The 26,248-nt window shown below is 41.6% G+C and overlaps 1 protein-coding gene across 1 annotated transcript in view; it reads left to right on the forward strand.

The window, feature by feature from the left end:
- Positions 1-26,248, forward strand: part of RORB (RAR related orphan receptor B) — a 204,125-nt gene that overhangs the window by 168,624 nt on the left and 9,253 nt on the right. The window contains exons 5-8 of the mRNA XM_006137819.4: positions 16,171-16,292; positions 17,494-17,626; positions 20,583-20,690; positions 22,278-22,388. Coding sequence (XP_006137881.1) covers positions 16,171-16,292; positions 17,494-17,626; positions 20,583-20,690; positions 22,278-22,388 — 474 coding nt within the window. The remainder of the gene's footprint in view (positions 1-16,170; positions 16,293-17,493; positions 17,627-20,582; positions 20,691-22,277; positions 22,389-26,248) is intronic.

Below are 26,248 nucleotides of genomic sequence, written 5' to 3' on the forward strand. Positions count from 1 at the left end.
TTTCGTGATCACTGTCCCCTATACTGTCTTCCACTTTCAAGTTCTCAACTAGTTCCTCCCTATTTGTTAAAACCAAATCCAGAACAGCTTCTCCTCTGGTAGCTTTTTCAACCTTCTGAAACAGAAAGTTGTCTCCAATGCAGTCCAGAAACTTATTGGATAGCCTGTGCCTCGCTGTGTTAGTTTCCCAACATATGTCTGGATAGTTGAAGTCCCCCATCACCACCAAATCTTGGGCTTTGGATAGTTTTGTTAATTGTTTAAAAAAGGCCTCATCCACCTCTTCCACCTGGCTAGGTGGCCTGTAGTAGACTCCTAGCATGATATCACCCTCGTTTTTTACTCCTTTTAGCTTAACCCAGAGACTCTCTACACGGCTATCTCCTACGTTCATCTCCACTTCAGTCCAAGTGTGTACATTTTTAATATACAAGGCAACCCCTCCTCCCTTTTTTCCCTGTCTGTCCTTCCTGAGCAAGCCATACCCTTCCATACCAACATTCCAATCGTGCGTCCCATCCCACCAGGTTTCTGTAATACCAATGATATCATAGTTGTATTTATTGGTTAGCAATTCCAGTTCTTCCTGCTTATTACCCATACTTCTCGCATTTGTATATAGGCATCTAAGATACTGATTTGATCTTGCCTCCCTGTTGTGCCCTGACCCTCCTTTCTCCTTGCCATTATAGGCCGTAGTCCCCCCCATTTCCAACCCATCTCCCAGTCCCGCACATGCAGCACTTACCTGTGGGCTTTGCTCACCTGCCCCCGTCGAACCTAGTTTAAAGCCCTCCTCACAAGGTTAGCCAGTCTGTGTCCAAACAAGGCCTTCCCGCTCCTGGAAAGGTGAACTCCATCTCCGCCAAGCAGTCCCTCCTGGAAGAGCACCCCGTGATCAAGGAAGCCGAATCCCTCCTGGCGACACCATCGTCGCAGCCAGGCATTCACCTCCAGGATGCACCTCTCTCTGCCCGGGCCCCTACCTTTGACAGAAAGGATCGAAGAGAATACCACCTGCGCTCCAAACTCCTTCACCCGTACTCCCAAAGCCCTGAGTACTATGTTAAAATCCTACCTATTATATAAGGTTTTCTTGACATTGCAAAACACATGAACAATAAACCAGAACAAACTGATGCATCTGCAACTGTAGTCCTATGAGCCTTTTGTGTCTCTTTGCTCTTTCTTTCTTAGACCATATTTTAAGATTCCTCTTACAGAGGTGATATAAAGTCACATTTCTCAACTCCTGTTTTAAAATCCCCTTGAGTACAGATAACTATAGTATGTCTTAAAGCTATATTTCAATGGAGCAACGTTGCCATCTAGTGACTAATTAAACTACTTTAACGTGTATTCTACACAGACACCCTTCCGGCTCTATTCAATACTACTATAACCTTACTTTCCATAACCATTTAAAGGTGATAGTCAAAATAAATTAATACAACAATTGTATGTCTAGTTCAGCACCCCTGACACAATTTAGACAAAAAAAAACCTCTTAATTTTGTAACTGTTACTGTAACTATGTTATTAATTCTCTCTCTCTTCCCCTCTCAGATTTTCACTCTTAAACTCACAAAGGGAGAGAGTTTTACGGAAAGATTTAAAATTAATTTGACAGCTTTGCTCAGTCAGATGATCAGTTGCAATGTTTCAACTACATCATAAAAGAGACAAACAAGCAAAGGAATAAACTAGATCACCAAACTGAAATACCTTTATCATTCTAGCTTGAGCTTTTTTGTTTGTTTCCTTTTCATTGTAAGCTTAGGTTTTGGGGGGCTTATTATTTAGAAATAAATGCTTGATCTGGCCTCAAAATATTTTATAAATTTGTAGAAAGGAAGAGGATCATTTTAACATTTTTTGTAAATGGAAAAGTTTGCTGGTTTTACGCCTTGTGTCACATTCACATAAGTTGTCATGAGGCATAGGGTTAAAATTAACTGAAAACAGTCTAGTTATAGATGTAAACAATGGCCTTATTAGAGTATGTTATACAACAAGACAGTGAAAAATGAGCTAAATGTACATAAATAACTCACTATGTTTTTACAATTTAATCAATGCATATTTCATTGCTTACTAAACTGTAATGACTTTTGGCGGAATGCCAACTGTGGTATCACTCGTGTCTCATGATGCAGTCTTTGAAAATAAACAAGATTTTTACAAAATAAGGGCACCTAGGCTGATATTTAAACATCTAAATAACTAGCCTGATTTTCAAATTATTTATTGATATCAATGGAATTTGGATCAGGCCCATACTCTACCAAGCCCCCCCACTTCTTATTCACACATGCATGTACAGACATACACAATAACACAGAGACAGAGATCATTGCAGTTCAATAAATATGGCAAAATGTGTTTAAATTGCATGAAGTCTAGAATACATTTATGTAATCAAGCAATTAATTTGAAATTATTTAGTTTAACTGTTTGAAAATATAGTGGATACCCTAAAAGAATGCCTCAGATGAGATCTTCCTGCAAATCAAAATCTCTTCATAATATCTCTGAAAGGGATGCAACTTCTCTTACAATTAAGTCAATTCACATGTCAGATGTAGGCCAGCTAGTAAAGCCACTATAATGTTACAAATTATGGCCACTGGCAGTGTTCCTAATTGGAGTTTGATCAATGTACGCTAGAATCAAAGCCTTTTAAATATTGCTCTTTCTGTTTCTTGTGGTGGTGAGTGTTCTAAGTAGAAGTTTAAGTAGAGTTCTGTTTATGATGATTTAAAGTTTATTTAGTTATTGTTTCTGGTATAGCATGTTGGGGAGATGGGTGGGAAGGCAGTTGTCCTTTGGAAAATGAGTTTGTACAAAACCCAGGACAGTGTTTTAAATGGAGGTTTGGGGATTGCCGTAAAAGTCATAGAATCATAGAGCTGGAAGAGACCTCAGAAGGTCATTAAGTCCAGCCCCCTACCCAACCACTAGATCATCCAGTCTATTGCATTAAACCCAGTCCAAAATCAAACCTAAGTATTGTAATCCATAGGAGACTAGTGGGTCACAGCCAGAAAACAAGAGGGACCCAGTGGAATTCTGACACTTGTTCTATATTGGTCTCCCTTTACACATTCTCATCTGTGCTCTAGTGTGACTATACTTAGCTTCTAGCTGCTGGGAGCAGCTTAACTTTATACATCTTGTACATTTCTAGATTTGCATAGGGAATATACATCATAGGTTCTTTTCCCAAAACCACAGCTCTATGTTCAAATACTGTTTGCTCTGCATGGAAGTATGGGGTCCAACCTTTAGCCAAGATTAATTCAATACTGTAGTTTCCAGAATTTGAATGTCGCATTGTTAAGATGCAAACAATACAGTGATTTATTAGAAGCAAAGGTGAGGGAGAAGTCACAGGAAATTCATGCATGCATGCTTCTATATTATTTGTTCTTTGGCTCTGAGCATTCAATCATTTCAGACCAGGAAATGGATTATTCCTGAACTAAACCTGCAATCTAAACACTTTTAGATTTGGACTTGGATTTGGAAGTTCTCAAATCCTGTTGGTAGGCTCTTATATACATTAAATTAATACAATAAATACAATAGGTTTGTGCCTATTTGTACTCTAATTTTTGTCATTGTTTGCATTATCTTTTGGCAAATGTTAGCACTGGTTGAAAATGAGATTTTTTTAAAAATCAGGCAAAAATTAATTCCCCTCTCTCTCTCTCTTTTTTTATATAGCTAGCTCTGTTCTCTATACATATTGAGGACACCCACTTCACTTTGGTCCACAGTTGTGAGACTTTCATTTACCTTTTTCTGCATTCCTAACCTCCTAAAATTCCACCGATTAATCAATGAAATGAAACATATAGAATGTAGACCACATTTTTAACAGAGTGCAAGACATTTTATTTTGAAAGCACAAAACCTGGAATTAGGACTCAGACATGTGACAAAGAGACCAACAGCCTAGCAATATCCTGGGCATGCCATCAGTGATTTTTGGCTTGAGGGACGGTGTGACATTTTAAAAACCTAACATAAAGGCTTACAACAGCTATCAAATGAAGCTGTGGTGTTATTGCAGCATTGATTCAAAGCAGATCCCTAGGAGAGCTCAACTTAGGGTATAAGCTGAGATGAGCTCTTAGCTACTCAACTGGATCCTAAGGGTAAGTGGCACATTAAAAATTCATTATTCATTTTAATGAAGAATGATTATCAGTATTTTAGGAGGCACACTTCAAAGTTCTTTGGCTCCCACTGCAAAAGAAAGGGATGCTGAGGAATCTAGACTCTCTCCTGAATAAAGAGAAACAAATGAATGAACTCAAGAGCCTGTAGGAAGCATAGACTGCATAATTCACTGTGTAGCTTATAGTTAGTGGGCTAACAGCACAGCTGATGCAAGATTCACTCAAGCAAATGAGAATGCATTCATTTACACCAGATCTTGACCATAAGGCTAAGTTTTTCCCTTATGAGCAATCAGCACTGCAGTTTGGGACCTTTTAATATTGATATTTAAACATTTGGGGGAGCAATTCCTTTGCTAATGAAAATCTGCATAGACTAAGCTACACTGATTTACATCATACGTGGACCTGGCCTGGAATATCCATCCTTCTTCACATGTTTTTGATGTAGGTTGCTTCTTAATTCATCAGCACAACATATGACCAAGATGGGGTAACCTTTGGAGAGTACCTTTTGCTGAGATGTCTACTGAAACCTAAAATAAAGAAACTTGGATGGAAAAAATCCAACTGTGCTATTGAAAACAGAACTAGAAAAGGTCACTTGCTATTTTGAAAGTTGTAAGCTATAGCCCCAGTTTGGGAACATCAGAGCAGTTAACCATACACTGTCCTTTTCCTTGCAGAGCTTTTTGTTTTCATTTTTTTCATACACTTTGTTAGGCCAGCCTCACAAAACTATACTGGTTTCCTTTTTTTATTTTTTTTCTCCTGCATATAATATAAAGAAACCTTGATTGAATGTAAAGATCTATTATATCAGTTTGTCCAGACTTTTGCCAGGACACAACTGTATATAGTGTCCCAAACTATAAGTTCCCCATCATTTCCCTTGGAACACAATTCATATTCTGATTGGCTTCACTGTCCAGATTTCTTTCCTTATGGTCAGCCTTAATTTTACTTCTCTTACTGTCATTCTTTAATTGAAAGTTAGATGTCCTCTACAATATTAAACAAACTGAATCAATATATGGGGCTTACATCATTCATATAGGCCCTAATCCTGTGATTTGTGCATAGGTGGATTGTAGCAGCTACATCAAGACTTAGAAAAATCAATGGCACTGTCTGACCCATCCCTGACAGGTGTTTGTCTAATCTGCTCTTAAAAATCTCCAAAGATAGAGATTTCATAACCTCCTAATTTACTCCTAACAGTTAGGAAGTTTTTTCCTAATGTCCAGCCTAAACCTTCCTTGCTGCAATGTAAGTCCATTGCTTAAAATTGTCCTATCATCAGAAATTAAGGAAAATATTTTTTCTTCCTCCTCCCTGTAACAACCTTTTAGGTACTTGAAAGCTGTTATCATGTCCTCTTTCAGTCTTCTCTTTCCAGACTAAACAAACCCAATTCTTTTAATCTTCCCTGATAGGTCATGTTTTCTAGACCTTTAGTCATTTTTGTTGCTCTTCTCTAGACCTTCACCGATTTGTCTGCATCTTTCCTGAAATTGGGTGCCCAGAACTGGACATATTACTCCAATTGAGGCCTAATCAGCACAGAGTAGAGCAGAAGACTTACTTCTCACGTCTTGCTTATAACACCCTTGTTAATATATCCCAGAATGTTTGCTTTTTTTTCCCCGACAGTCATACTGTTGACTCATATTTAGCTTGTGGTCCACTAGGATCCCTAGGTCCCTTTCTGCAATACTCCTTCCTAGACAATCATTTCCCATTTTGTATGTATATCTGTCTCCTATTTCCATCTCAACTTCAGTCCAAGTGAATACATTTTTAATATATAAAGCAACACCACCTTCCTTTTTTCACTGCCTGTCATCCCTGAGCAAACTGTACCCTTCTGTATCATTGATTCAGTACTGCATATTATTGCACCAACTCTCTGTGATGCCATGTACAGGCAGTCCCCGGGTTACATGGATCCGACTTACATCCGATCCCTACTTACAAACGGGGTGAGGCAACCCCACACTAGCTGCTTCCCCCCAGCAGACCAGGGAGATGCGAAGCTAGCACCCCCCCCCCCCCCCCCCAGCAGACCAGGGAGACGCGGAGCGGCTTTTCTCAGCAGACACCTCAGCTTGAGAATAAAGGACTGAGGGTATGTCTACACTACAGCGCTAGTTCGAACTAACTTAGTTCGAATTAGTTAATTCGAACTAAGCTAGTTCGAACTAACGCATCTAGAACTAAAAACTAGTTCGAACTAGCGTTTTGCTAATTCGAACTAGCAAGTCCACATTGAGTGGACTCTGAACAGGGCTTAAGGATGGCCGGAAGCAGTGCCGGCAGGGCATAAAAGGAGGACTTAGAGCATGGAGATGCTGTCTCAGGCTAGCCGAGGGCTGCGCTTAAAGGGTCCCGACCCCCACCCCGGACAGACAGTTCTCAGGGGTGCCCCGCTTGCAAAGAAGTTCTGGCTTGGAGTGCCCGGACTACCCACACTGGGCACATCACACCACTCGGCCATCAGCCCGGCTGCACTTGCCGCAGGCTGCCATCTGGGGAGAGGGAGTAATTGGGGGGCTGCAGGAGAGCTTCCACCCCCAGAAGCCCGCAGAGCCAGCTCAGTCCTCCCCATCGGGGGCTCGTACCCCATTCCTCCCTCACCTCCTTCCACTTACCCTTCCTTAGCCCCCCTTCTTATTGATGTACAAAATAAAGATAACGTTTCTTCCAACATTGACTCTGTCTTTATTGAAAAAAAACTGGGGGAGACTGGGAAAAGGAGGTGGGAGAGGGGAAGAGAAAGGCTGGGAGAGGGGAGGGCAACTAACATGATCAGGGGTTGGGAACAGGTCCCAGATGAAGAAAGGCTACAGAGACTGGGACTGTTCAGCTTAGAAAAGAGGAGACGGAGGGGGACAGGATAGAGGTCTCTAAAAGCAGGGGTTGGGTGGAGAGGGTGCATTCAGAAAAGTTCTTCCTGAGTTCCCATAAAGAAGGACTAGAGGACACCAAAGGAAAGGAATGGGTAGCAGGCTTGAAACTAGTAAGAGAAAGTTGTTCTTCTTCACAAAGAAAATAGTCAACCTGTGGAACTCCTTGCTGCAGGAGGCTGTGAAGGCTAGAACTGGAACAGAGTTTAAAGAGAAGTGAGATAAAGTGATGGAGGTTGGGTCCATGGAGTCCTATTAGCCAGAGGGTAGGAGTGGTGTCCCTGCCCAAAGTTTGTGGAAGGCTGGAGAGGGATGGCAGGAGACAAATCGCTTGGTCATTGTCTTCGGTCCATCCCCTCCAGGGTCCCTAGGGTTGGCCGCTGTCGGCAGACAGGCTACTGGGCTAGATGGACCTTTGGTCTGACCCAGGACGGCCATTGTAAGCTCAGGGCTCAGGGTCGGGGGTCTCAGTGGATCACCTTGATTTTCATGCACACCTGGTCCTGGGTGGCCAGGCGGGCAGCTCTCCTGCCCTAGCCGGCCACTTTCCTGTGCCTAGTGAGGAGATCGTGGACGAGGTCCACGATGTCCGCACTAGCCCAGGAAGGTGCCCGCCTCTTGCGGTCCAGGGCAAGCTCCCGGGAGCCGCCAGCCTGGTCCCGGCAAGAGGGGGTGGGCTGGGGGGCATCGGGTGGGTGGCTCTGTGCCGTGCCAGGTGCAGGGTCTGCTAGCTGGGTGCTGGCAGGCTTGCACCTGGCACGGGCACCGTAGCCAGCCCGTGCCCCTTTAAGGGGTCCGGGGCTGGGAGGGGGGCATAGAGTTTCCCTGGTGTTGGCCAGAGTGGCCACCAGGGAAACCTGGGGAGGGCTAGCCTCCCACTAGTTCGAACTAAAGGGCTACACAGCCCTTAGTTCGAACTAGCTAGTTCGAACTAGGCGTTAGTCCTCGTAAAATGAGGTTTACCTAGTTCGAACTAAGCTCTCCGCTAGTTCGATTCAAATTCGAACTAGCGGAGCGCTAGTGTAGCACCTATTAAAGTTAGTTCGAACTAACGTCCGTTAGTTCGAACTAACTTTGTAGTGTAGACATACCCTGAGGGAAGTGAGGCGTGGGAGGATAAAACTGAGCTCTGGAGAAATGTTTGGCTAGAGTTTCCCCTACAATATGTACCAGTTCCGACTTACATACAAATTCAACTTAAGAACAAACCTACAGTCCCTATCTTGTACGTAACCCGGGGACTGCCTGTATGTCATAGTCGTGTTTATTCTCCATACTTCTCTCATTAGTATACAGACAAATAAGTTACTAATTTGATTCCCCCTCCCCCTCGCCCTCCAGTTCTGTCTTGTCTCTCCTTTGTCCCTGCTATTACAGCCCACGCTTTCTCCATTTTCTGACCCATCTCCCAGGTCTCCATGTTTATAACTTATCTGTGGGCCATGGTCACCTGCCCCTGTCAAACCTAGTCTAAAGCCCTCCTCAAATCCCTTGTAAAACCCTTCTTCTACTCAATGTTTTTTTCATAAATTTTAAGACAAGAAGGCACTATTACAATCATCTAACATGTCCTCTTATATAATATAGATCACAGAATTTCAAGTGATTTCTGCAGCAGGCCAATAACCTTAGATATAATCTCCATTTAGAGATTTGAAGTGATAGAGAATGTACCACCTCTCTTGCTGTACATTGTTACAGTGGTTAAACACTCCTTAAAATGCTTCAGGATGTAGCCGAGTTAGTCTTTACAGGATAAACTTAAAAAGCAACAGATAGTCTGTTAGCACTTTATGGTGAGATTTATTTCTAGTCTGAATGTCTTCAGCTTCCAGACGTTACATCGTGTTGCACCTTTGTCTTCTAGATTAAAGCGTCTTCATCTGTCAGAACTTCAGCTGTCATTCTCTGAACTCCTACTAGTTTGTCACTACTTTTATGGTGTTGAGAAATAATCACAGTTATCCTTTTACTGGTGCCATTTAAGGATTATCATTACTATTGTTGTTATTATTTCTGTTGATATATTGTGCAGACCAGGACACCACTTCCCGTAGCTCCTATTGGTCAGGAACGGCAATCCATAGCCAATAGAAGCTGCAAGTGTTTATCTGTGCCTCCACAGGTAAAGACAAAGTGTCTCGTGGCCAGCTAGTGGCTTTCCCTTAAAAGCCACAACCCAGAGTTTGAAAACCCTTGTTCTTAAATAGATGCACATAAAACATGAAGATACTACAGAAAGGAAGGAAGTTGGGTTAAGGGGCAAAAATAACTACAGATTGTACCTCCCTTGCCCGGTACCCTTGGGACCTGACTGGTCCCAAACAAGGGCATTTGCTGAATGAGGGGAGGTCCTTCCCAACATGGCCCATGCTGTCCCTAGTTAGGACTCCAGCTAAGCCTAGGTTGCTAACACTGCTGCTTGCCCAGCCATGGCTCCCCAGGCTGGAGCTCTGTGGCTGCCGGGTCTCTGTGGCTGCTGCAGCATCTGGGGCTACTGTGGCTGCTGCAGCCTCTGGAGCTGCCGGAGCTCCGCGGCTTCTGGGGCTGCCGGGACCGAGGCTCCATGGCTGCTGGGACTCTGCAGCCGCTGCCAGCCCCCCTCTACCACTCGGCAGCAGGGGCCAGAACTCCCTTCTGCATCCCATCCTCCCTCAACAAGGGGCTCCTGGCTGAGTCACCTGGGCTCTGTGGTCCAGGAACGTCCGTGGTCCTGCCAGCCCATGGATGTTGCCAGACCACAGAGTCACGGGTAAGGGAGATACAACCTGTAGAAACATGTAATCATGTTATACAGAAAGCAAATCTGATATCTCCAGTAGGCTGGAAAGGGCAGAGGCAGACCATTAGATAGCATAGGAAGTCAGTGGAAAGGAGGTTGAAAGAAGTTGCTGTGTGAGATGAAAACAAGTAATAATTTGGATATCCTTCCATAAAAAGGCATGAGCATGACAAATGGGAGAGAGAGAGAGAGCAGGAGGATGAGAAGAATGAGCAGAGCATGGGTGGGAATGACAGGAGATGATGAATGATACATAGGCACAGTCTTTAAAAGAATGATGGAAAGTTCAAACTTTGCATGGATGAAAGTGGATCCAGTGGAGTTCCATGGTCATAGTGGTGGGGAAAGATTGTTTTGTCTGGTAACATGATGGACTGATAGACGAGGAGAGAGCTAGAGAAGGCAGAAAAGAAGATACAGGTTTTGGCAGGAGAGAGCACCCTCACATGAAACAAAGTTTTGGCAGTGAGAAAAAAGAGAATTCCTACAGAGGTGTCTTTTATCTCTCAGCTGCAAGATCTGCAGCTTCTGGTCCAAAATATATCTGCCTCTATCCTGCCATGTTTCTTTGAAAAGCCTTAACTGTCCTGTTGTCCTCTCTCATTTCTAAGTCCCCATGGATATGATTTCCAGCTTTTTCCCATACATTGAATATCTATGTTGCTTGGATTAATGCCCCTCTACATTGTGTTATGGTTTATCCATGGTGAGTATCACTTTATTTCTTCTCCATCTTATTATAACATTGGGCAGGAGAAAAACAGCAGCACTTTGATGAGGGAGGCTGTTTTCTGGGTCCAATCAGACCACATGTATCAGGGTCCCAAAAGATCGTTCCCTGTCTCACAGCAAGGGCAAGTATCCTCTCAAGTCTATCCTGGTCAGGAAAAAGAAAAGGCCCTGAACCAGCAAGTGGCCGGATTCTGTTTGGAGATTGAAAGTAGGGGGATGCATCGCAACAGGAAGCTGAGAGAAGCCCCAGGGACTATGGACAAAGCTTGTGTGGTAACTGACAGATGTTACACTATGTAGGTCTTAGGGTGGAGCAGCAGCAGTTGGGCAGGGAGCCAGTGTGAAGAGGTCCCAATCGGAGATGTTAATCTGGAACCCTGAAAGCACTCAAATGCTGGAATGGATTCTGAGCTGGAATGGGTACCATACACATTAGGCCCTGGCTCATGGTTGGGCTGCCCGGGGATACAAACAAGAACTGCTGTTGCTCACTCTGAACTCTGTTTAAGTCCCTCTACCTAGGATATTTGAAACCTCTTCATTTCCTGCCCGCCCTAGTAAAACGTCTTTTCCCTTTGCTGTGTGCCTGAGAGCCTCCTGAGACCCACCAGAGTTAGTACCTTGTTGTTGAAATACCACTGGTACTTTTTTTCCAAGTCGTGGGTACTCCAGGCATGCTACTGCCGCCAGACAAGTGTGGGGTACTGGGAAGCAACAATAATTAAAATATCAATAGATTTTGAAGTACTTCTTTGTCACTTAGTAGCCATGTCTTGAGAAAACAGGCAGATTCACGAGGACTGAAATAAATTACAACTGACTAAGGGCATGTCTACGCTGCACCAGGGAGCATCTCTGTTTCTCAGCACGGCTGAAACAGCTGGGTTTTTTTCTCTGCTATTGGGACACTCTCCCATTCCACTGGTACAAAGGGTACTGAGGATATCGGGTAGAGTGAGGCCTCCATAAACCTATGCTAGATAAAACCAATACATTAAAATCATGCCCCTTAGAGTGTTGTGACAAGAAGATGTTCTGAATTAAGGATGTTAACTAGTGCTGGAGCCTGGGATCAGCTGGAGAGTCCCCAGCTGACATGGGCAGTGCCGCACAGCTGAGTCCAGGCTCAGCTGTGTGGCGCTGCCCCTTTGAATGCCGCCTGAGGCATCAGGGGCGAGGGGAATCGACTAGTCATCTAGTCAACTGACTATCCGATAAGCATTTGCGTATCAGATAGTTGACTAGTCTTTAACATCCTTATTCTGAACCTTCTGCATGTTTTACCTGAAATAGGTTGTTTATCCCTCAGAAAGTCCATACTCTTACTTTTTAACCCTCTCTTGTCAATTCCTTTTGCAAGACCCATGAGCCCAATCCTTGCCATTTTAACACTAATCCCTTTTTTCCTTTTCATAACTGCCCACTCTGAAAGCAGGCAAGCAGCCTCCTCTGATGCTTATGCACTTTTCTAATCAGAAAACAGAATGAACTGTCAGACTCCTTCCCCTAGAGATCAAGTGTATCTTTTCCATGATAGACTCAGACTTATCTGGCCTGCAGCACAAGAATTTCAAATCTGTCTTTGCACCTGGCTCATCTTTGGAAGGCAGCATGCAACATGCTTTTGGCCCTCATATACCTAGATAGGTTTTATCATCAGCTCTAGGAACAATTAGTACATGCAAAATATTGAAAAGCATATGAACTGCTGCTGAACCAATTCATCCTGAGTAAATACAGAAACAGAAAGTACACGAATAAGCCATCAGTAATGTGAGTGGTACCATAAGATAGCTGTAACAATCAAAGATATTTCAAGGCAAGTAATACTAAAGCATTTATGTGTTATTTTCACATTGTTACCTTCAATGTGTCTCATTCTGACCAAAAAACAATAAACTACCTACTCTAGAGGCAGTAATATGACCCCTTATTTTCATTATATCAAATGTATGAATAATTATTGTGTTATATAGAGAAAGGTGGAGGGTAGGATAGGAAGAATAAGGTACGTCTACACAGCAGGGCTAAACTTGAAATAAGCTACGCAACTTGAGCTATGCTAATTATGTACGGTGAGTTGAAATAGCTTATGTCAAAATTGGGTACATCTACACAGCACTTATTCTGAAATAGAGCACTCTTCCTCTGACTTCCCTTACTCCTCGAACAATGAGGTTTATAGCAGTCAGAGTAAGAAGCCCGTTATTTTGAATTTATTTTACTGTGTAGATGCGCAATACGTTATTTCAGAATAAATAGATGTACCCTAAATTAAAACCGTAGGCAAGGACCTGGAGTCAAGAGAAAGGAAATGAATATATTAGCCACTGAGAGCATGGAACTAAAACATGTTTTGCAAGATAGTCTGGAAAAATGTAATACAAGTTAAAATTATTTTTCTATTGTCAGGTATTTTTATACAAATCTTAAAGTTCCTATGACTGCACTTCATTTCCATCTGGTTAAATCCTCCCTTGTGACATATGTAACCACACCCTATCATGTGTGCTCAATTTCTACAGTCAATTTTCCGATGGTCAATATGTTTCCAGCAAGCATCATATACTTCATTCTCATTACCTCAATAAAACATATTATAGACATGAGGAAGTAATGATAGTCTGGTTTATTTTTAAGTATAATTAATAGTAGATTGATTCATTGTTGATCCTGACCGTCAGTCAGTGTGTGGGAAAATTTTTCTAACATCTTGGTTTTGTAGCAACAGCAAATGGGCTATGCAACTTCTTGGGAAGTGATAAAGGTTCTTGTGCCAGATTCTGCATGAGCCAATGTAAATCCACAGTAACTCAACTGAACTCAGTGAAGTAACTCTGAATTACACATGTAAATAAGAGGATATCTTTTCCACTCAGTTATAATTTGACTTAGGAAATTGAATTAACCTGAAATATTTTGTGTGAGATGGCTAGGCTTTGTCTAGCTTCTTATAAAACCATGTTAACAATTTTCACATGGTTTCTTTCTAAAACTATAAATAGGATCCACCTTCTCTCCTATTGAATGATATCTGAATAAGCCAGGATGGGTGGTTTGCCATTAAGCATCCAGATCACTTCATGTTAGTAAAACTACAGCTTTTCCCAAGGCAGATTTAAGTGGAGAAAAGTAAATTCCTTTCCACTCGTAATACTTACAAGAAATGGGTGAATGGAGACCCACCATTAATCTATATTGGGGTGGGAAATAAAAGAATGGCAGCCCACAGGATTAGGCACTGGCGGGCTGTAGCCGCTATGTTTACCCGAGCCTCCTCAGATATTGGAGAATCGCAGCTCTGGTTGGCTGCAAATTGCCATTCACAGCCAATGTGAGCAGTAGGAAGTGTCGCAGACTGGATGGCGACTCATGGCCAATGAGAGCTGTGATCCTACGATACCTACAGAGGTGCAGGTAAACATGGAGATGGGGGCCTGCCAGCGACTAACCTGCAGACTGGATCCAGCCCGGGGGCTGGATTTTACCCACCTCTGATCTATATGATGATTTTACACCCAGGCTATGTCTACACTGCAGGCTTTTTGCGCAAGAACACTTGTTCTTGCGCAAAACCTTGTGGAGCATCTACACTGCACACACATTCTTGCTCAAGTAACTTTACAGTAAAGAATCAGAAAGAGGGCTTCTTGCGCAAGAGTTATTCTTCTCCCCCCAAAGAATAAACCCTCTCACTCAAGAGCTCTTGTGCAAGAAGGCAGTGTGGACAGGCAACAAGGGTTTCTTGCGCAAGAAACTCCTATGGCTAAAATGGCCATCAGAGCTTTCTTGTGCAAGAGAGTGTCCACACTGCCATGGATGCTCTTGCACAAAAGCACATCTCCTGCGCAAAAGCACATGGCAGTGTGGACACGCTCTTGTGCCAGACCTTTTGCACAAGAACTCTTGCACAAAACAGTTCTTGTGCAAGAAGTCTGCAGTGTAGACATAGCCCCAAGTTCTAGCGTTCTCTGCAGTCGTTCTCTTACTTTCTTGTCCCTTTTCTACTCTCTTTCCAAGCTTTTCTTTTTCATCCCTTTCTCCCAACATGACTAGATATATAGTAGGTCGGGGTGGGGAACCTTTTTGAGTCAGGGGGCCACGTGCAAGTGAGAAGCAAAAATAAAAAATCCTCACTGATATGGCACCTGACTTAGGAGGAGAAAGACACACCCCACATTCCCCTGGCACACCAGAGCCTAGGAAAACCCAGCCTAGTAGATTTTGTGCACTCCAGTTTTGTGGTGGGGCGGCAGGGGGGTTGGAGCACTAGCACTGGCTCCCCAATGTAAGGGGGGCCCTTAACCTTGGGGGCCAGATCCAAGCAAGCTTGGGTCTGCATTCAGCCCCCAGGCCTGACATTCCCCACCCCTGCAGTAGGTAATTAGGGTGACCAAATAGGGCAGCCTGAGACAAAAGTTCCATCCTCCTCTCCCTGCCGGACGATAATATGGAATAGACCCTACACATCACTAACATGCCCTTTTGGTGGTTATTACTAGAGCTGGGTGAAACCCTATTTCACAGCAACATACAAATTTAGATATACCCAAATCATTTTTGGGAATTTATGTTGATCTTGGTGAATTGTTTCCATTAAAAAAGAAGGAAATGTCAAAATGAATTATTTTAAATTTGGGGTTAGAGTCACAAGAGGAGTTAGGCACCATTCGCAAAATGTTTGTAGCATCACTTCTCCCTATCTCTTTTATACCTACCAGTCCAGTAGCTAGCATGCTCACCTGTGATATGGGAGACCTAGCTTCAAATCCTTGCTTTCAAAGAGCAGGGACTTGATCCCTCCACTCGAATGGCCTAATAGCCAAACCATTGAGGTGTTGGATCACCCTTAAATTATTCCGTTGATGCTGTTCCACTTTGTATAAATAATTCATTATTTGCTGGAGTAGGGACTGGAATCCAGTTGTTTCCTCTCCCAGATGTGTTCCCTAAGTAGCAGGCGACAGAGCCACACACAGTCTCTCTCTGGCCCAGTGAGTAGTCAATTATTTATACAAAGTGGAACAGCTGCAACAGGAAAGATTGAGAGTGATGTAGAAAATGACGAAGAAGCTATGCTGTTCCTGGTCCTCCTCATTCCCGTGCCAAAGGCTGGCTGCAGCACCTCAAATGGGCTGCCTTTTTCTGAGGAATTCATTGGCATTTCTGTATGAGGTTTTGCCGCTGCTGTTCCATGCCAATATCCATTTGAAAACACCATCCTTCATTTCTAAAAAATGTGTGCCTATCCAGATACAGATAAAGTTTCAACTGGGTACATTTTCATCCCAAAGACTGGCTATTTTTAATTTTGTAATCCTCAGCCAAGGATATTTCCTGTAGCTTTGGATTTAACAGTGAACATTTTCACAGTTCTGACACTAACTAGCTAAATACGAAAATGTTTCACACTGATAAATATGACATTGTCAGGTGCTGGTGTATAAAATATATTGTATTGTTGCCTACTGATCACCCACATACACACATAACATTTATGTCTTCAAAATCTTGCTATTGCAAATTACTATTCACTGTGACTTTCTGCTTTTCCCCCATTTCTTAGATCGAATTGCACAGAATATCATTAAGTCCCATTTGGAGACATGTCAATATACAATGGATGAATTACACCAGCTAGCATGGCAGACGCATACGTATGAAGAAATTAAAGTATACCAGAACAAGGTACAATACTCTAAGGCTACGTCTACACTGGCCCCTTTTCCGGAAGGGGCATGTAAATTTCACGAGTCGTCGTAGGGAAATCCGCGGGGGATTTAAATATCCCCCGCGGCATTTAAATAAAAATGTCCGCCGCTTTTTTCCAGCTTTTAAAAAAGCCGGAAAAGAGCGTCTAGACTGGCCCCGATCCTCCGGAAAAAGTGCCCTTTTCCGGAGGCTCTTATTCTTACTAACACTCCTTATCTTGCTTTTCCTTCTCCTTGTGATTTATAATGATTCAGTGAAGTATATTTGCTAAGGGTTTGTTGATCGATACCCAGTTAAGCTTTATACCCTTGGTGGTGGGAAATAGCACTTTAATATTAGAAGAACTTGGCAATTGAAGATGCAACTGAACATTTTAAAAAGAAAATAACATATTATTAGTGTGTTTGCTAGTAGTGTAACATCAGGCCAAAGATAATGGTTATAAAATCAGTCTCCCATATTTATTATTTACCATAAGCCTGATCTTTTCCCAAAACTTCAGTTGACTTTAATGGGAGCAGGATTGGACTCCATATGTTGGAAGAGTTTTCAAAACAGAAGATAGATTTGCTTAACATATTTAGGACAGCTATTAAAACTGTTCCCATTTTCAGGTGGGAAAATTGAGGTTTACGTTCCTTGCAATAAAACATTCATAATTTGTAGCCATTAAATAATGCAGAATTTAAAGCGTGGTTTTATTGTTGAAAAATGGCTATCAAAATGAACTCATTTGGTTGTATATATATTCTCTCCCTATGATCCCCATATCAGATTGGTTCAAAATACTTCTCCCTCTTGCAGCTCTGCAGATTCAGTCTGGGAATAGAAATCAAACCGAGTTGTTCTGTTTGTTTTCCATTTTTACAATAACACTGATTCCGCCATCACAATTTAGACAAAGCAGAGTAGTTCTGTTTGTTCTTAGAAGCTCTCTTGGCTCCTCAGTGAAAAGGAGTTGAAACTCGCCATTAGCAGAGATGTAGCCAAAGCAGTTAAAGATTGGCAAAAAGTTATAAGCAACTGAAACTAGGGTCTTATAATGAGAAGAATCAGGCAGCCTGGCTTGTAAGTGATGCTACCAGCACTGTCTATTATACACACCATTGTGTTGTTTTGCCTCTAAACATTCTGTTTGCTTACTGCCTTATTTTGTATCTGCATGTTTCCTTGGAAGACAAGAGAAGCGTTGTGGCAGCAGTGTGCCATCCAGATTACTCATGCTATTCAATATGTTGTGGAGTTTGCAAAGCGGATAACAGGCTTCATGGAGCTCTGTCAAAATGATCAAATTCTACTCCTTAAATCAGGTGAGTGGTTAAGTCAGTCATTCTCTCTTCAAACCTTCCTTCTCCTCAGCACAGCCTTCCCTAGCCACATGCTTAAATGTGACTGCATTAGCAACCTTCCTGGCTTCAGATCCCACTCCCTCTAAAGTCAGTGGTGTTTTTCATTTACGGAAAAACTTACTGTTAATTGCAGAAGCCACAATCCCATTTGACATACAGCATAAGGAATTATCAAGTTGAATGGGTTTGATTGCCAAACTGCTGCCCCTAAAACCATCACTTGATTTTAGTGAATCAAATCCAGGCTAACTGGGCTCTGCCTCTGTGGCCAACTCTAATCATTTTAATGATGCTACAGCAATGCCTAGTTAGTACTTGGTAGGAGAAATCCCTGCTGACAGTAATTAATACTGAAATGAGTGTAGTTGGAGTGTGACAGCATGCATTGACACCGTTATATATGTGCATGTATTGCAGTGTGTGTATGGGAGGGGGGGTAGTTTTTCTGTCATGTTGCACAGCAGTTCCTTCCCTTCTTTTAGAATCATTTTAAGATGCTCTTTGATGACCCATAGTTGTTAGGAACTGTGACCTTGCAATAATTCTGTTTCATTCAATAGTATAAAATGGTATTATCAAATAAGCTACTACAGGTTATTAACTGCATTACCCTGTTCTGCAATAGTCCCTGGATCTAGCAGAGGCTGGGATGCAGCATGAGGCAGTTTCTTTGAGCTAGAGAAGTGCCTTGTGTCATTCAATGGAGAACTCTCAGGCAATTCTGAAAGAGGCAGTATTGTTACGTGTGGTTGTGATATGGGATCACAATGTAGGAGGCTGGAGCAGACTGCAGAAAAATAAAAGGACCCATAGGGCTTCAGTGGGAATACAGACGATTCCCTGGAAAAGAAGGTCATTAGCATGAGAATAGTGAATAATATCACTACTGACACTCCAGCTTGTGTTAAACAATTTTATGCATTTGGTTGGTAAAGTAAAAGAAACAGTAGCACTTCGGGGGCAGGGGGGGGGGGGAAGATTCAGTGACATTTTGCACTGGTTAGCTGCAGAGTGTATAAACTGTTAATGTTTTACTGGTCCTCAAATTTCTAATATTGATCAGATCTAGCCAGTATTCTGGGATTTTTCCCTCCGTTTCCTATAAAAATCCCCTTCTGAAGTTTTCCTTTTAGGAAATTCTGGTTTCCTTGTGGTAAAGTTTAAAAATGTGATAAAGTGTTATTTTCCCTCTGACATTCTACACCCTCTGACTGTTTCACCTCGTTTTCATTATGAGAAAGAGGGGGAAAGCCACAATTTCACACATTCTTATGGTTTTCCTGCAGAAAACATCATGGAAACAGTTTAGAAAAGTGAGGGGAAAAAACTTGTTTTCAAACTCACAAACATTGGAAAACAGTCATAAAGTATGGCAAACCCCATCATTTCTAAATGGAAAAACTTTTTTTAAAAAGCCGTATAACTAACTTTTTTCTTTTCAAAGAAAAATTTGGGATGCTTTTTCAAAACTTTTCATTACAAACAAATTAATGAAACCCTTTAAAAACCATCTTTTAATCAGAAAATGTTTGACCAGCTCTACTACTAAAATTAGGGGTGGCCTGCCAATTTTCACTGCCCCTAACAAGTATGGGGACCTAAACCGCTGGGTAGTGGGACTGGATCATGAATTGCTTCCCTTCTTTTCTGGTCAGTGCCAGAGGCATAGACTGGATGATGAAGTGTCTCCTACTCACATCCCACAGCCACAGAGGAGATCCCTCTGTCTTGTGAGTAACCAACTCATCCAGCACCAAGGGCAGTCAAATGTGTAGGTTGTATTGTGTTGTTCGGGTGGGATTCACAAAGAGGGCATATGCCCTGCAACATTTAATATTGCAGCACCTCACTTTTAGGTAGTTCAGTTCTATGACATTTCTGAAAAAAAAAAGAACTGGTTTGGGTCAAACTAAATCCAAAAATTGTGAAAAATTCTAGTGTATCAAATAAAAATATTTCAGGTCAAACTAAAAAAAAAATCCCAACATGTATTTTTTCCAGTCACTTGTGAAGGGCTAGATGGTGATGGAAGAAACTACCATTGCAGCATTTAAGTCCAGTGCTTAGCGTTCTCATCTGGGATAGGATGCCCTGAGTTCAACTCTACATCGGGCTGATATGAAGAAGTGATTTTAACAGGGCTCTTCCATATTATAAGGGGATGCTCCAATCACTGGGCTGTGGTGTACTGGGGAGGAGGGGAGAGTTCTCTCAATCTCTCCTGTTGAATCTGATCAACTTTTTACAAATAATTGGCAAAGCAGGAATGAAGCCTGAGGAAACAAAGTGGAAGAGTTTCAACAAGAGCGATTGAGAGGTGCCTCTCTCACATTATCCCATACCCCTGTGGTGAGGGCATTTTTCCTGTGAGGTGGGAGACGGAGGTTCGAATCCCTGCTCCACCTTAAGTCTAATATTAAGGAGGGGGGAAACATCCTTTTCCTTGCTGTTTTATGTGAGTTTAGACCTGCTCTGAGCACATCTACCAGAGGGGCCCCAGATAGCTGGGGAACAACTAAGTGTTTGATTCCACCAGGGGCTTAGGCATGAGTTAGGGACCAAGCAGCTGTCCAGTGTCAAGATTTAGGCAGGTGTGCACATACATGCCCTGCTGCTGACACTTAGTTACTCCACTGAAAATAAAAACATAAGTAACTTTTTGGATCTGGGCCTTAGGGGTTTTAGACATCTTAAAGGTTAGGGGGCTGCTGAGCAGGATTTTGTGATTGCTAGTGACACATAATATTGGACTTAGGTGCTTAAGATCTCCCGCCCCATGTAAATCCATATTTGTGCCCAAGGTTGTGTCTGTTCATAGATATTTTGCTAAGAAACTTTTCTGAAATTAATACAGCTGCTTTCAAATATCCCAGTAATGAAGTGTGTGTAGTTTGCATACTCTTTCCTTGTCCAACAGGCTGCTTGGAAGTGGTTTTGGTGAGAATGTGCCGTGCCTTCAACCCACTCAACAACACTGTTCTGTTTGAAGGAAAGTATGGAGGAATGCAAATGTTCAAAGCTTTGGGTAGGTTTGCCTTTTTTTAGTTTTAGCCATTAGAATGAGCTCAATTCTGGCATCAGTGGAAGATTTATTTTTCTAAATAAAATAAAATAAAAACTCATTGGCAGGTTTTGGTTCCTTTGCTTTTAGCATCGCAGAACACAAAACTACCATTTCAGCTAACATAACTCCATTAGCTGCTAGCAGTAGTAGGCTGTTTTCCTCTAGTAGAAAAGGAGCTATGGGAGGTTTGCAAGACACATTTTGGCAGAGTGCCTTATAAGGACTGAGTAAAATATGAATGTAGATTTCAGAATTTGGCCTAAAGTGATCCCAACCTCATTTGTGCTTGATATTTTCACTGGCATGTAATATCAACATAAAGAATGGTTTCAAAATTGAATCCTGTATGGTACATGGATCCCACAAAGGTCATGAGGGGGCACCAAAGGGTTATCCAGAATGCTCAGAATCGTGAGAGAAATTCAGATGCTGCTCAGGTTCATACTGATTTGGTAGAGCAACTGTTTAATTCCATATCACTATGGGTGTGTCTAGACTGCATTCCTCTTTCGAAAGAAGAATGGAAATGAAGGGAATCAAAAATGCAAATGAAGCGCTGTTTTACAAATCTCACGCTCCAATTGCATAATCACGTCTGATCGCTTTTTCAAAAAAGGTTTTCGAAAAAAGCAGTCTAGACGCGGTTCTTTCAGAAAAAAAACCTTTTTTGAAAGAACCCTATAAACCTCATTTTTTTCAAGAATCTCATTAATGGTTCTTTTGAAAAATGGGTGGGTTTTTTGAAAGAATCGCGTCTTGACTGCTTTTTTTTTTTTTAAACCTTTTGAAATAGGAATGTAGTCTAGATGCACCCTATATGTACTATGCATACTGACTGCTACCTTGCTTTATAAATGACATCAGTGTTTTGGTTGTCAGAGTAATCAAACTGTTAATCATTCAGCAATCAGGACCAATTCTAATGAAGGATTCAATTTTGGTAGTAATTTGCATATAAGCAATGAGCTAAATATATGCTAACTGTAAATAAATATTCCATATATGTGTAGTTGATTTTCTTTGTCACATAGCATGTTTTTCTCCAAACTTCTAAAAACTTATCTCATATTGTTATCTCATGGATGTTTTAGGAGATGATTATTCTGTATTAATCAGACTCTTTCCGTAGATCCCATTTTCATTTTGGAAACAAAGGGGGTTTTTTTCATAAAGAGAAAAGAAAATTCTTGGCACACATGTCTGTATGACATTGCAAAAGACATATTTCCCCCCTGATTCTTCTTTGGAGCTTTTAGATACACTTTTTTACTGGGAGTCATGGAAAGTTTTAGTGATGTGCAGCTGCAAATGTTACTTTTTAAATAGCTTTCCATTCAAGTGCAAATTCAGTTGTAAAGAAATGTTTACATAATCGAACACTTGCTCATTCACTTTCATTCTCTCTCTCTCTCTCTCTCTCGCTCTCACACGCATGCATGCAAGCACACACACATGCTCTTTTAGTTGACATCAAAACAATTAACTTTTCATGGCAGGGTAAAGAGCTGATAAATTTCTAGCATTGACTTTGTCCTCTCTGGTCTATAGGTTCTGATGATCTGGTGAATGAAGCATTTGACTTTGCAAAGAATTTATGTTCCTTACAGCTGACTGAGGAAGAGATTGCCTTGTTTTCGTCTGCTGTTCTGATATCACCAGGTAGTTATCTCCATGTATTTTGATGAATCTTGTTTTCCACTGTATCCTTGTTCATCCTTTTTGCCTGCATAAACAGCTGTTGTTCCCCTACTCAAACTGTCACATTAAGAATTGTCTGGATTATCCTCTAAAGTCGTCTTTAATACATTATATCGACAGCAGTTAACTTACTGGAAATAGGCTCAAAACAAAATATGGGACATCAGCCTAAAGAGCCACAGGTAGTCAGATTTATGACCTGTCTGTTACCCAAAACATTCTGGCCAGATGTTCAAAACCTGAACTAAATTACAGAAAAATAACCAGCTGGTTTGGAGCCAAGTATTATCTCTTCAATGTTCAAAAGCACTGTCATAAAGTGAAGGAAGAAAAATAGGAGCACTAGAAAGAAATGGGGTGGCAGATTTTATGTGATGGGCATAGACACTGATTGCAAGTGGTGCAGAGCATCATTCTCCCATGTATCATATCTTCCATGTATCTCTCTGAGATACATTGTGCTTCAAAGAGGCATATTCCTTCTTGAATTCCAGGAAGCACAAGGCCTCAGTTCCTTTTCCCACTCTGAGGCAGTAGGCACTCTCATGGCTGGCACAAGGAAGTATGCATCGCCTTTGGCAGAGTAGAAAGATGGCACTGTGACTGCTTTTTCATGTGGGATGGGAGCAAGCACGACAAGAGCCTACCCCATACTGCGTATCTGTACAAAGGCCAGCCAGAAATGCATTTATTCTCATGGGAATATGCTCATGTGCGCAAAATACCCATGTGTGTACATATGTGTTTGAAAACAACCAGCTGTGTGAATGTTCATGGAAAAGTAGAAAAAATAGGGTTTGGACCATAGGTGATTAGATCAGATCACAAGCTGAATCTAGTGGACATGTTCACAATTCAGTGTGGGATTTTTAAAAACATCTGAGGGAAAAGCACTCTCCCGCTGAATGTTAATGGGCCTTGTATGCCTAAATTCGTCAGGCCTTTTAAAAATCTAATCAGGTTTTTTATTCCCTACACATGTGTGCGCACTCGCGCGCACACACACACACACACAATTCACCCAATTCTGCTCACGGCCTCCTCTAAGTTGCTTTGTCCTTTTGTCACATCTGTGGAGCAGATTAATTTAGACAAAATTAGAGCAGCACAGATGGTGTAAATGTGCTTCATATCTTTATAAGAACATGTGCTGCAAGGATTCTGATCCTTGTTACCTCACCTTGTTACCCAGGAGAACTTGTGTTTTGTAACAGTTTGCTCCATGTTGGAAGGGATGACTCAGTGAGAACATGCTTCAGGTTAGCATCATTGGCTGCTTAGATGGAGTCATCAGAAGCAAAGCTGCTTTGCTGGGATGTATTTTAGGCTGGAGAGGTTTCTCAGCCACAGGAGAAAGGGCAGCAACAGAGCTGTGAGCAGAATCATATCCTCCAACCAAGTTTTGTTTTCTATTGCAAAACCTTCACAATGTGCAAAGGTGGAATCCCTGTGATCATGCTTGAACCTGTCTTTGTATTTAAACCTTTGCTGAGAGTTGTGTTCTAATATGATGTTTTACTAGAGTGACTGACTTAGACATAAAGGATCTGATTCAAGGCACATTTAAATCACTGTGAAACTCCATTCACTTCAGTCGGGTCATCCCAATACTGTACATCCATAAAAACGGTGTGACGATGCAGTAGTTTAATATATTTGGGAGCTAGATAAATACAAAAGGGAAGAGCAAATGGTCTTCTAAATACCCTACAGTTTGATAAGTGTCAAATATTTTGCTGCTAGTACTGAGCTGTGCCTCTCTCAGACAGAGATGGCTGGGTGTAGGAAGCTGTTTGGGAGATGTGTCCTATAGAGAAACAAGAGCAACTACCAAACTCTTGGGCTACGCCTACACTGCAGGCTTCTTGCGCAAGAACTGTTTTGCGCAAGAGTTCTTGTGCAAAAGGTCTTGCACAAGAGTGTGTCCACACTGCCATGTGGTTTTGCGCAAGAGATGTGCTTTTGCACAAGTGCGTCCATGTCACTGTGGGCGCTCTTTTGCGCAAGAAAGCTCTGATGGCCATTTTAGCCATAGGGGTTTCTTGCACAAGAAACCCCTGTTGCCCGTCCACAGTACTCTTGTGTCTCTGAAGAGCAAGCAGATATTCTGATTTTCAGAGACACAAGAGTAGTTACCGTAATATCCCATAGTTGTACCTGTCATCTCCTGAATGGGTCTTTCCTACACACTGACAAAAAGACACATGATTAATTTCCATTCTCTCCCACATCACAAAAAAACAAATGTCAAAGCAAGGATATGTGCCACTTCTTTCTGCAGTCTATGTGTTTATGTGGGGGAGGGGGTGACATAACAGACAGATGGGTTGAAACACAATGATGACTATCACAAACATTTTCTTTGTCCTAAATTTAACTGTTATGCTTTATGCATAGCAGCCCTAATTGGTAGTATTAGACACTGAAACATTATTCACGAAAACACAGTACCAACCATGCTGATTCATTTCTAAGCCCATGCTTGTTATTGAGAGAGAAATCCTTAGGGAACATCCCTCTGTGGTAAATCTGTTTTGCTCCAGCCTACCACACTGGGCCTTGGTTTAAATCCACTAGAATGCATGTTTAATGACAGCATAAATTTGGCACTTAATATATGAAGTCTGAATAGTACTGTATGCTCACTTAGGCAGGTGTTATGTAAGCTCTACGCTAATCTTGTTACTGCTGCTCCTGCTATTACCGAATCCAGGTGCTTACCTTATGTGAACAAGATTCTTTATCTTTCTAACAAGGTTCTTTCTCTGAGCATCTGTTCAGTGTCTAGAGACCACCACGCTGTCTCTTTTCAGAAAAGGCTCAAAACAGTGTGTTCCGAACAGCAATAATTTCATGCTATGCCCTTTTCATGCACTTCTCCCCACATAGAGGAGACAAAATGATGGTATGGCTGTTAGTTATATGTTGAAACATAACTTTATCAGGCCAGTATGATAAATTCATATGAATGGTTAGTTTACAATAATCCTATCCAATCAGTGCTATTACTTCCCTTCTGTCTCTGATTTAAAAAATAAGCATCTGTATGGGGGAAGGGCTCTTCTACATTTCCTTGTTCTTCCTGTAAAATCTTTCTGCTCTAAAATAGATTTTTCGTTTCCTGTTTGAAAGCCAAAAACTATTTCTAAGACCCACTCAGAAAAGAGAGAGAGAGAGATTTGCAGCATGAAAACAAAAACTTTATTGGTCCAGTAATTGGATTGGATTGATAGACAGAGAATTGAATCATGAACTGCTGCACTATTTGCATATGGTTGTTTCAGGAAGCCATGAGTTGGGAGAATGTAGATCCTCATCTTTCACAGAAATCATAGGGAGTTTTCCTTTTGACGTCAGTACAATCAAGATAGGCTCCAAACAGCTATTTCTATAAACATATTCTCCCAGATAATTTTGATTTTATGTTACCTGGTGCTATTTACAAAGGAGTGCATTTTTAAATAATGATAAACTTGCATTTAAAGAGGTTGCAACAATTTAAAAAAAAATTAAATTGCCATATTTTATTGCTGTCAACGAGGTGTGACTAGTTTGCTCAGTTTGTTTATTCTTTCTGTACTCAATGGGTGCCAAAATAACGGTACTTGTACTGCCTGTGAAATATGATAGATATGATAGAGAAATATGAACAAGAAAACAATAGAGAATAAATGAATTGTCTGGACATTGTTTACATTTTTTGCAGGAGTTTGTCCATTTTGTCATGCCTTTCCTCGCTTATCCTTTTTATTAAAGTCCACCTAGTCAAGTTCAAACATGTAAATGCAATGTATTGGTAGCAATTACATACTTCATGTCGA

This window comes from Pelodiscus sinensis, chromosome 6 (genome assembly GCF_049634645.1).
Source record: "Pelodiscus sinensis isolate JC-2024 chromosome 6, ASM4963464v1, whole genome shotgun sequence".
Lineage (NCBI taxonomy): Eukaryota > Metazoa > Chordata > Testudines > Trionychidae > Pelodiscus > Pelodiscus sinensis.